The sequence below is a fragment of the Pipistrellus hanaki genome, assembly GCF_964339955.1.
Source record: "Pipistrellus hanaki genome assembly, chromosome: 6".
NCBI classification, from domain to species: domain Eukaryota; kingdom Metazoa; phylum Chordata; class Mammalia; order Chiroptera; family Vespertilionidae; genus Pipistrellus; species Pipistrellus hanaki.
Window position 1 is genome coordinate 29,492,308 of NC_140508.1, and position 12,090 is coordinate 29,504,397.

The following is a 12,090-nucleotide window of genomic DNA, read 5'->3' on the forward strand; positions in this document are numbered from 1 at the left end:
GGGCCTATGCAGGAGACAACTTATCAATGTATGTCTCTCACATCACTATTTCTCTCTTTCCCTCTCTCTCTCTCAAATAAATAAATAAATAAATAAATAAATAAATAAATAAATAGAAAATATCCTCAGGTGAGGTTTTAAAAAAAAGTTTTTGTTTCAGACATGCAGGCCTTCCCTGAGTAATCAGGTTAGCATTTGGCCCCTTTTCATCCACACATTTTTACAGCTAAGGAAAGCTAGACTTAGCTTAGAACACTTCTTACAAAAATGTCCCAAATAATAACCAGTTGTTAATTAACTGACCCATATTACACATTAATGATTACTATTGTATTTGTCATACATTATACTTCTTGATATTAATATTCAATAATATTGCAATGTTGGGGCACAAACAAGGAGTGGGTGGGGTTGGAGGGAGGAGCTTAAGACACTCCGGGGGGAGAAGCGCTCACCCTCCCATTTGGGGCTCGCGCCTCTGCCGTTAGGGGGGTTACCGGCGCGCTCTCCGTTCCCACGGGAGCCTCGCCCCGCACCGCGCGGCTCCGGAGGTTCGGAGGTTCGCGCTGGCGGCCTAAACGAGCCCGCGCTGCGGCAGAGACTCTCAAATGGGTCCGCTCCCCGCCGATGCCAGGCAAGGCCTCGCCACCCCTCTGGGCATCTTCTGCCCACGTTTGGCGAGGCCTCGTGGCTCCGGTGCGGCCTTCAGGTGGCCCTCGTGGCTTCCGTGGCGCCTGAAAAGGCTTCCCCGTCCAGAGTCACCTCCTCCAGCTCCGCCATCTGGTGTGAGGATGCCACTAGAATCATCTTCATCTTCTGTGCAGCTATCCTTCCCTCTCTCTTACCCTCAGTGCCAGGCAATCTATTAATTCTTCTCTCCCCCGGTGTCTTACAGCACTTCCCAGGAAGTGAAGTGTATTCCTCACTGGTTTGCCAGTCGGTCAGGTCCCCAGCGTGACCGTGTCCTACAAGACCTGGGAACTAAAGCAGCGCCAGGAAAGTTACAGCCATTGCTAGAAGGTCTGGAGCCGTTTAGTGTGTCTGGAGCCAAGGGTCCACTTTGATTCTCGGTGACAGCTACGTCTTTGGGATCAGTGGTTTCGAGGTTGGGCTGAGGAGCACAATGAATTTGCCTGGCAACTGGAGGTCAGTGAGCCCGACTTCGTGGCTAAGTTTTACCAAGCAGTGGCTGCTCCAGCTGGTAAAGACTGATGGGCATTAAAATCAGAGAAGAGAACTATAGTTGATGGATCCGAAGCCACAACTCTACAGTGAGAACTTCAGATGTGCCAAGTAAAGGTCTGGGGATGGTATCCTGATTGACGGACTGAGCTTTAGGCCTGGCTATTTCAATGTTTACAGTACATCCGCTGGACTCCTAGGGTAGTAAATGTTTTCCATCTAAGCAAATCCAGATTAGCAGTCTGCCTCTAGCTTACTTCTTTCCAGGAGATGTTAAACCCTCAAAAAGGCATATTTTGCAACCAGAACCAAAAGGCATCTCATAACTCAAGCCTACTTTTGGCCCATAAAGTAGAACCTTCCTACCCAGAGGCAGGAGAGCAGGGCGATAAAAGGTCACATTTATATATTTAGCTGGATTCAGATGTCTGGTTTCACCTCCCTTAGCAGATTCAGGCATAATTATATGACATCCTAACCACTGGCTTTCCTGTGATGATTTAGAAAAAATTATGGAAAGTCAGAAGAGGGAGATAGTTATTCCTTCCTCCACACTGATGTGTTTGAATCCACATACCGTAGTAATGACTTTTTCCAAAAGCATATGTGATATCCTTGGAGCCGTTAGAAGATATTCTGTAAATTTGCTCTACAACAATATGAAAAAAAGAGACATTTAGAGGTTGAAGGGTTTATTTTTGTATCAAAATAAAGAATCTGTCTTTGGGAAAAAAATAATATTGCAATGTTGCAGAATTGTTTTCATATTCAGTTCTGAATGAAATGGAATGTGTTTTTGCGGCTGATGGGGAGCTGTCTGCCTCCCCCAAATATGCCTCTTTGGGCTATAATTTTAGGCTGGGTCCTTTTAAGAAACAGCAGACATGGGAGAAGCTCTGAAGACCAAGTAGAAGTTGCTCTTTCTGAAAGGATATTTACTTTTATAAGGGAAATCCCCACTTTTAAGCATGTTTCCCTAACTGTGCGAGGACTGCCTTCATTATCAGTAGAGAAGGCATGGATTTAATTGTACATAATAATCTGCCCAAACCCGTTTGGCTCAGTGGATAGAGCCTTGGTCTGTGGACTGAAAGGTCCCAGGTTCAATTCCGGTCAAAGGCATGTACATTGGTTTCGGGCACATCCCCGGTAGGGGGTGTGCAGGAGGCAGCTGATCGATGATTCTCTCTCATCGATGTTTCTAGCTCTCTATCCCTCTCCCTTCCTCTCTGTAAAAAATCAATAAAATAAAAATTTAAAAAAGTATATAACAATCTTACTCTTGTTTACAGTGCTTTTCCTGGTAATATCTCATAACTGACTACCTCCAACACCTTTTTTTTTTTTGAAAAAAGTAGTATTTTGTGGGCACCCTTTCACGACCTTTGTGGTTCAGGGTTCAGGAGAAGGACGCACACAAGTGAGAAAGACTAGAAAAATATTAATTTGGAAAATGGGGGCCAAGCCCAACTCTAGTGGGAGGACTATGCTTTGCCTTGGCCTTGCCCTCCCTTTTATTCAGGCTTGGGATACAATAACAGGCAGATTATCTCGTCAGTAAAGATTTACATGATTTGGTGGGGGAGTTGCTTCAGCTACCATTGTCTCAATTAGATAGGGAGAGGTTGGCTCTGACCTTTCAGAGCTTTGAGGTTGACCAGCCTTCTGGGTTCCTTGCCCACACCTTTCTAATTAGACAGTGATCGGTTTCCAGCAGTATTTAAGGTGATGGCTTCTCCCATTAGGGCAAATTACTTGGTGTTCTTGGGTCCTTCCCATATATACATGAGGTATATATGTTACCAAATTACATTTTGCTTTTCTCCTTGTCAACCTAAGAAACACCTAAATCTGTAGAGAACTTTTAGAAGTTTGAGCCAAACTGACGGCAATTGCTGGGAAATAAAATCTCAATGGACTGAAAAAATGTAATTGCACATAAACTCCATTTCTTTAACATAACCCCGCTCTCTGTCCATCCACTCCTTTATCATTAAGCCCTAAAAGGACATCAGATTCTGATCAGCATGAAACTCTCTGAGGAATAAGAAAGGCTCAGGTCTATGGACTACAGAAACAGAGTTTTGGTCAAACTGAAGGTAACAATATCTCAGTTGTGTTACCACACCCTCATAGAACTAGACAGAGGACATCGTGGTTAACATGAGGACCTGATACAAGGACCAGCTACTCCCTACGCTGGCCCAAACCAATCAGTAAAGCCCACAACCCCAATTCCCTTAATCATCATGGTTAATTTTTCCTGTATATACTCTGTTCTTGTGTGGGCCATTGGGGAGCTAGGTTTGAGTGCTTCCTTACCTGTGACTCTGAGTTTGGTGCCATTTCCTTAAAATCTTTACTTTCTTTGCTGCCAACTCCTGTTCACATCTTATTGGGCTTTGATGTGTGCCGGCAAATGGACCCTTTAGTCTGGTAACAAAAATGTTCTGGAGAATGACAGTTTTGCAGCTTATTTTATACTTTAGAATAAAAGGAGGAGAGGTAAAGAGGGTTACATAAAATCGGTGGTAGAATAAAAGGATGGGAGAAAGCAAAGCAAAGAAATCTCTGGATAAAGAGCAAAATGGAGAAACACTTCTTTTACATTGGTGGATACAGGACAGTTAATAACATTTATAGCACATAGAGATGGACTACAGGCAACAAGATAATGAGGGTTTCTGTGGCTTCATTCTCTAGAGTTGGCAGTTGGGCCTTGAGGGGTCTGCAAAAGAAAATTACTTTGATATTTCAAAGTAATATTAGATGCAAAACTTCTCTTAGATATAAAGGAGACAAGAGACAGGCTCACCTAATATAAAGATTGACCTTTGTCAAGGAAGATACAGGCGTGGGGCATGATTACCTGCCATGGCCAGCTATTATATTCAGACTATCCTATCGTGGTTCCTTTTGATCTCTTCAGTTTGTAAAGGCAGCAATGCAGTCCTCCCCTGAGCTTATCAGGTTTAGTATGTGTCCTCTTTCCCCACATTCTGCTAATCTGTTTTCACGTCAGTTTGATTCTTAGATCAGGCAGAACCACCTAGAAGGGTGGAAGGAAAATTATTTTTCCTCCCCCAGTTTTGGAGAGCCAGAACTCACTGACTGGACCACTGCTAGCTCCTAGGACTGCTACACCTGTAAGATCTGTAACAAAAGCCAGCAATAGGTAAGCTTCATACCCTGACAGGCTCTCTGATCTCTGTCTGCAAAGTTCAGTGGAAGTAGAAGTGGTGAGCAGGAGAAAATATTTGTGACGCTAGCTCTGGAGCCTCAGAACTCTTGTTTTTTTCATTGTTTTGTCTATGTCTCTCATATTGCTTGTTATATGGACACAAAAGGGGGTATGTACAAGTTCAGTAACTGAAAGTAACATCACAGGGTGATCTGATCATACGTTTGCTGGTGTGGGGAAAATAGCACCAGAATGTTACCTGCGATTAGACCTTGGTTTAGCAACTTTGGTACTTGATTTCTGGCTAAGAATTCAGAGCCAAGCCTTAATCTATAAGAGAAAGTTTATTTAGGAAGTCACAGGTGGAAGAAGTGAGCTATAGAAGAAATGGGCTCAGGAAGTAAGTTACAGAGGCGAAAGAAAGGCCCTTGGAGCTTAGAAGAGTAAAGGTAAAATTCCCTGGGGGACAGGAAAGGCGAGTGATTAAAACCTGTTCTAACTGCTATGGCAACAGCAGTGAATAAAGCAAAGCCTTTGTCTTTAGGAAGTTAGACAAGAGATGATGGGTTGGGCCAGAATAGTGGAATTGGAAATAAGTAAGAGTAATTAGATTCCAGATAGTTTGAAGAATAGTGCTGAAAGATTTGCTTTGATGGATATGGGGATGAGAAAAAGAAGTACTAAATATAACCCCAACATTTTTGGCATGAGAAACAAGCATGATAGAGTTAAAAACTAAAATTTCAGAACATCATGGGAGAAAGGTGCCAATAGAAAAAAAAAAAAGTCACACACCAAGAATAAACATGAAACTGCCTTTGAATATCTAAACAGCAACACTGAAAACTAAACACAACAGAGCAATATTTAAAATTCTGAGTGAAAATGATTTCCAAAATAAAATTCTATGCCCAAACTATTAATCTAGGGGTGAGGGTAGAATTTGCTTTATGAACTCTTCCTCAGGAAGCTACTTAGAAAATAGCTTCCCACACTGTTCAGGTATCCCAGTTGGTTAGAGCAGACACAACATGCCAACATTGCAGGTTGGATTCTCTGGTCAGAGTACATACAAAGAAACCACCAATGAATGCATAAATAAGTGGAACAACAAACTGATGCTTCTGTTTCTCTTTCGTTCTCTTTAAAATCAATAAAAAAAAATATTAAAAGAAAAAAAGATGGGTTCTACCAAAAAGAGGGAGTAAAACAAGAAAAGACACAGGAGCCAGCAAATGGGAGAGAAAATGAGAAGTCCCAAGATGACAGTTGTATAGTTCTGACTGGAAAAGACCAAAGAATTCCAGGAGAAAAGTTTCCAGGAAGAGAGACACAGTATTTGAGTTGTACGTTCTGAAAAGAGAGTTAGACTTGCAGTGGAGCCTTAGGTCAAATTAGTGGGAGGTTCATAGAAAATTAAGTAGTTAAAAAACCAGTTATTCTAGAGAAAACAAAAAATATAAGGAAATGAATAGTATTTGTCATAATGCAAAGGCAGAATATAGATTTAACAAAATTGTGAGATACTACAAAATTAGAAATTGGCAAGTATATAAATATGTACAAAAAAGTACTTAACATTCTGACCTTCTGTAGTCAAAAGTTAATAATTTTTAAAACCAAAAACTTAAGAATTAGCAATACTAGCATGTCTTTATTTTTTTAAAATATATTTTATTGATTTTTTACAGAGAGGAAGGAAGAGGGATATAAAGTTAGAAACATCAATCAGCTGCCTCTTACACACCACCTATTGGGGATTTGCTTGCAACCAAGGTACATGCCTTTGACCGGAATTGAACCTGGGACCCTTCAGTCCACAGGCTGACACTCTATTCACTGAACCAAACCGGTTAAGGCAATACTAGCATGTCTTTAGAAAAATGGAGTTAAATAGGATCACAGTTGAAATTCAGCAAAAAATTAGGGAATGTAGAAATAAAGGTTTTAATATAAGCCTTGCATAGCTATTTATTTAAAACTAGAGGCCTGGTGCACAAAATTCATGCACTGGGAGGTGTGGTATGTCCCTCAGCCCATCATGCATCCTCTCCAATCTGGGACTCCTTAGGGGATGTCTGGCTGCCAGTTGTGGAATCAGGCCTAAACCAACAGTCGGACATCCCTCTCACAATTTGGTACCGCTGGCTCCCAACTCATCTGCCTGCCAGCCTGATCAATGCCTAACTGCTCCCTTGTCAGCCCGATTGCCCCCAACTGCCCTCCCTGCAGGCCTGGTTGTCCTAATTGCCCTCCCTCGCCAGCCTGGTTGCCCCTAATTGTCCTCCTGCTGGCCTGATTGCCCACAACCACCCTCTCCTGCCGGCCATCTTGTGGCAGCCATCTTTGACCACATGGGGGTAGTTATCTTGTGTGAGGGCATGAGGGTCAAATTTGCATATTACCTCTTTATTATATAGGATAGGCACATGTTTATCTTTAGTAATAAAAATAATACATCTTAAAAATTTATTAATAACTAAAATGTTAAGCTAAATAAATTGAAACTTAGTTTCAGTTCATTTTTGAAAGATAAATTCATTTTTGTGTGTGTCAGAAATATTCAAACATTAAAAAGTAACTGTAGGGAAGTGGAGAAAGGCTGTTGACAGTCCTGAGGTGGTACATTTTGGCTGACATGCAAAATCTGGTAGAAAGTTGGGAGAGGGAGGTAGGCCACCTGAAGGCAGTGTCCCATGCCTCTGACATGCACTATGGATATGGAAACAGTGTTCCAAAAGCAGGTGATGACAAAGCTGAAACAGATGGCTACATATATGTGTCAACAGGACTTTGCAAATCAAAGGCAAAATTAACTCCATTACAGTAGCTCACTATAAGAAACTCAGTCTTGCCGAAACCGGTTTGGCTCAGTGGATAGAGCGTCGGCTTGGGGACTGAAGAGACCCAGGTTCGATTCCGGTCAGGGGCATGTGCCTGGGTTGCGGGCATATCCCCAGTGGGGGGGTGCAGGAGGCAGCTGATTGATGACTGTCTCTCATCGATGTTTCTAACTCTCTCTCTCCCTTCCTCTCTGTATAAAATCAATAAAATATATTTAAAAAAAAAAAAAAAAGAAAGAAACTCAGTCTGGTATTCGATGATATGCTGGGCATTGGGGAGATAATAGTAGAGATGTCAAAATTCAGGTAATGGGTAAAATGCCAACCATTTCCATAACAAAACAGATGGCTGCCATGTTTACCCGAATTAGAATTCCTTGGATTATGAGACAGTGCCAAATCTTCTGAGATGAATGTCCTCATTCCTTCAGAAGACGGACACTTCAATGAGTTCCCTGTCCCTGAGCAGTTCAAGACCCTATGGAATGGGAAGGAGTTGGTCACCAAAGAGACAGAAATTGCTGGATAAGCAAAATGTCACTAGGTTCTTTGCCCTCTCCCTCACACTATGGGATAAGTCTGTATCAAGATAATTCTTTTGTAGTTTTCCTCTGTCTTTCTGCTCTTAAATTGCTTCTCTGCTTTGAGAAGCACAGCTCCTGCCTTCACTGAAATAGACCTCAGGCTGAGCTTTGGGTGGGATAGCAGGTCAGCTGCTCTTCTGCAGGAAGGTATAGCCCAGGACTGGTAGGTTTTAGCTTTCAGCCTTTGAGGATTATTTCACCAATAGTCTTTTGGGAGGAATAAAGCAGTCTCTAGGAATTAACAGCTCAGAAAATTCAAAGTTAATCTTTCCCTAACAATGAGCGTGAGGTACCAAAGGTGGTGTGATTCCAGTTGGTTCTTCTAACAGACTAAAGTTTCACTCTTGACAAGTGAGGCAAGAGTTGCACTGGACCACAGGCTGAAGTTTGGCCATCTAGCATTCTAAGCAAAATTGTTTCCGCCTGAACCTGAGACAGTAGGTTCTCCTGTACCAGCTGCTGTGGCAATGCCTGCGACTCAGGCCAATTTAAGGAGTTTTGGATCCTTTCTCTGGGATGCCTGCCCAGCACCTTTGTACAGAGATGACTTAAAAAGAAAACCACCACCATTCTAGGGGACTGCATTCCTTCCTTCTTCCATGCCAGATGCCTGTCATCCATCTTCACTGAAGCTAGACAGCTTTTGGATTCTGTCTGGGTACTTGAACAAAGAACTAAAATCTCTAATGTAGACTGTTTTTTAGTCTGATGTAAGGATCTTGAATAGCATTGCTAATGTAAATTGCAGTTTTCCCCTCTAGAATAAACGCGTATCAAAATATATGCAACTTTATTTTGCTGAGAAGAGAGATTGTCCTATGACGTCTACCCATTTCCTGAGGCCTGTAGAAATAAAACTTTAGCCGAAAGCGGTTTGGCTCAGTGGTAGAGCGTCGGTCTGCGGACTGAAAGGTCCCAGGTTCGATTCCGGTCAAGGGCATGTACGTTGGTTGCGGGCACATCCCCAATAGGGGGTGTGCAAGAGGCAGCTGGTCGATGTTTCTCTCTCATTGACGTTTCTAGCTCTCTATCTCTCTCCCTTCCTCCTCTCTGTAAAATATCAATAAAATATATTTTTTAAAAAAAGAAATAAAACTTGATTTAAAGTTATACAAAAAATAGAACAAAATTAATACCAAACTTGAAAAAAAAAAAGTGTAACTTATAGTGCATATGGTGTGCTCAGGTGGGAGGTGGCAGGATTTTAAAGTAACCGTGAATGCTTCCCCAAGTGGACATTTAGTATGCAATAGCCTGGCCAGTAGTGTTCAGTGGTTAGATCAATGGCCCAAGCACTGAAGGGTCCCGGATTCGATTTCCAGTCAAAGGCACATTCTTGGGTAGCATATTCAATCCCCAGCCCTTTTGGGAGGCATCTAATAGATGTGTCTCACATCAATGTTTCTCTCTCTCCCATTCTTTCCCTCCTTTCCACTCTCTCTATCATCGATGTTTCTAGCTATCTCTCTCCCTTCCTCTCTGTAAAAAATCAATAAAAATATATATTTTTAAAAAATATCCATGGGAAAAATACCGTTGGGTGAGGAGTAACAAAAACAAAACAAAACACACACATACACACACACAAAAACACCTATGAAATATAATACTAAAAGAAGTCAATGTCACCCCAGTAAATTTAATTTTAAAAAAGAATGAAAAACTATAAATTATAATTGTATAATTATATAAAAATATAACTATAAATAAATTATAACTGCATCATTCAGATTTAAAAAATTCTTTATAACCTACAGAAGAAATTGTGAGAATTAACAAATGACTATCACTTTTTAAATTAATTCAATACTCTTTTCTCGTTATATTACTTTTGGGATGTCATTTTTCAGAACAGTTATTTTCTCTGCATATTCTCCATTCTTGAGATGGCTTTAAAATGCTAATTAACCCAGGAGGTCCTAGCTTGGTAGTCTTTTTACACAGTTTGAAGTTGGTAAACCTTGGGGCCTTTTTTCAAGAGGTAACCTTGCTCATTTAGTGATCCAATAAAATTTTCAAAATCAGCAACCTGGAAAAAAACATCAAAAGTTAGCCCAAACAAAAGAAAAAGAGACCACTAAGTAAAGTGCAAAATATGATTTTTTTTTATTTTTTTTAAATATATTTTATTGATTTTTTACAGAGAGGAAGGGAGACAGAGAGTTAGAAACATCAATGAGAGAGTCATCGATCAGCTGCCTCCTGCACACCCCCCACTGGGGATGTGCCCGTAACCAAGGTACATGCCCTTGACCAGAATCGAACCCGGGACCCCTCAGTCTGCAGGCTGACGCTCTATCACTGAGCCAAACCGGTTTCAGCCAAAATATGATTTTTTTAAATCTCTCAAAAACAAATGTACAATTGTCAAGTTTCTTGGGAAAATAAAATTATTTGTACTTATGGATAAAACTGTCTACATATGAACTTTAGATTCTATAATGCAGGGAATCTTTTATATTTGTTTTAGCTTTGCGTTCAAAAAAATTTTGTCTAACTTTTGAAATTAAGGAGGCAATTTTACATATAAATTGTGTTACATAGCAGAAAAGGGGAAGGAGATTAATAAGTATAAACTTCTAGTTATAAAATAAGTCATAGGGATGTGATGTATAGCACAGGGAATAGAGTCAATAAGATAACTCTGTGTGGTGACTAGATTTATTGTGCTGATCACTTTGTAAGGTATATAAATGTTGAATGAATATGATATGTCATCTATAATTAAAAAAAAAAATTAGCCGAAACCGGTTTGGCTCAGTGGTAGAGCGTCGGTCTGCGGACATGTTCAATTCCGGTCAAGGGCATGTACCTGAGTTGCGGGCACATCCCCAGTAGGGGGTGTGCAAGAGGCAGCTGGTGGGTGTTTCTCTCTCATCGGTGTTTCTATCTCTCTATATCTCTCCCTTCCTCTCTGTAAAAAATCAATAAAATATATTTAAAATAAATAAATAAATAAAATTAAAAAATAACCCTAGCCAGTGTTGCTAAGTGATTAGAAAGTAGGCCAGCCCTGGTTGCGGTGCAAATGGGAGGCAACCAATTGATGTGTCTCTCTCACATCAATGTTTCTCTTTCCTCCCCTCCACTCTGTAAGAAAAATCAATGGGAAAAATATCCTCAGGTGATAATTAACAAAAACAAATAAAATAATAAACAAAAAAGTCTTACTACATCCTTTTCACTAAACTTTTCCATTGGTAGAGCAGGTGGAACCATGTCCATTTAACAAATGAAGAAACTGAGGTTCAAAGATATTAAGATCACTTGTCCACAAGGGATTGTCCAAAAAACGTTTTCCAGTAACTATCATGATATTGAGAAACCTTCGAAAAGAAGGTAAAGATAAAAACTTTCTTTAAAGCTATACACAGCTAGTTTCATAACTTAAGAAAACAAGCTTGTTTTTTGTTTTTGTTTTCCAAAATGCCTATTCCATTCTTTTTTTTTTTAATCCTTGCCAAAGGGATATTTTGTCCCATGATTTTTAGAGAGAGAATGAAAGAGAGAAACATGGATGTGAGAGACACATCAACTGGTTGAACTGAACCTGCAACCTACATGCCCTTGACCAGGAATTGAGCCTGCAACCCTTCAGTCTGAGGGCTGATGCTCTAACCACTGAGTAACTGGCCAGGGTGCCTATTCCATCCTTTTAACCCAAATACTTCGATATTTTAAAAGTTCTGTTATACATTAATAAAGATCTGCTGACATTATAAAAAAGATTAAGTATTTGGCTTATCATACCTGAATGTTTAGTTCTCTGGCAATCTGCCGAAGTTGATGAAATTGAAATAAATTATTGTAAGTTCTTTCAGCAATGTTGTTGAGAGCAGAAATAAATCTTTTTGCTGCTGACCTATTGCTCATTCCAGAACCATGCTGGGATCGCTCAAAATCCAGGTTCCCAAATTCATCAGAGTAAGTTCCCAGCATGCTTAATGGGAGAGGAGGAAAAACAAGGTTACTCAAGGTGGCATGGCTATAGAAATTTTCATCCCAGGCCTCTAGATTATAAGAAGAAAAATGTGGAATTATCATAAGGCCTCATGCAGCAGAGATTTAAACATGTATTTATTGAGTGGCCACTATGATATTCACTATAGCATTGGCTGAGGCTAAAATATTTTGGACCGTTATCATTTTTAAGAACTTCTTGCCTAGAGGGCAAGAAAGAAACTGGAGGTTAAGGCTTAGACCTTCAGGAGGTAGCATGGGTGTCCTTCTACACATATAGCATGCTTCTAGTGCAGAGGGAACAGAGTGGCCTCCACGGACAGGCCAGTACCAGCCGAGG

General features: G+C 40.6%; 1 protein-coding gene and 1 pseudogene across 3 annotated transcripts in view; one reads left to right on the forward strand and one right to left on the reverse strand.

The window, feature by feature from the left end:
- Positions 1-67: 67 nt before the first annotated feature.
- LOC311624054 (uncharacterized protein C14orf119 homolog) lies at positions 68-3,298 on the forward strand (annotated as a pseudogene). The gene has a single exon. The product of its transcript is annotated as an uncharacterized protein C14orf119 homolog (transcript).
- A 6,416-nt stretch (positions 3,299-9,714) lies between these two features.
- The window catches only part of MCM8 (minichromosome maintenance 8 homologous recombination repair factor), a 42,591-nt gene continuing 40,215 nt past the window's right edge, over positions 9,715-12,090 (reverse strand). Inside the window, exons 18-19 of one of the 2 annotated variants that reach the window (XM_084886798.1) lie at positions 11,541-11,730; positions 9,715-9,819 (exon numbers count right to left, since the gene is read on the reverse strand). In XM_084886798.1, coding sequence (XP_084742924.1) covers positions 9,727-9,819; positions 11,541-11,730 — 283 coding nt within the window. In that variant the 3' untranslated portion in view covers positions 9,715-9,726. The remainder of the gene's footprint in view (positions 9,820-11,540; positions 11,731-12,090) is intronic. The other variant, XM_084886799.1, reaches the window with a different exon arrangement.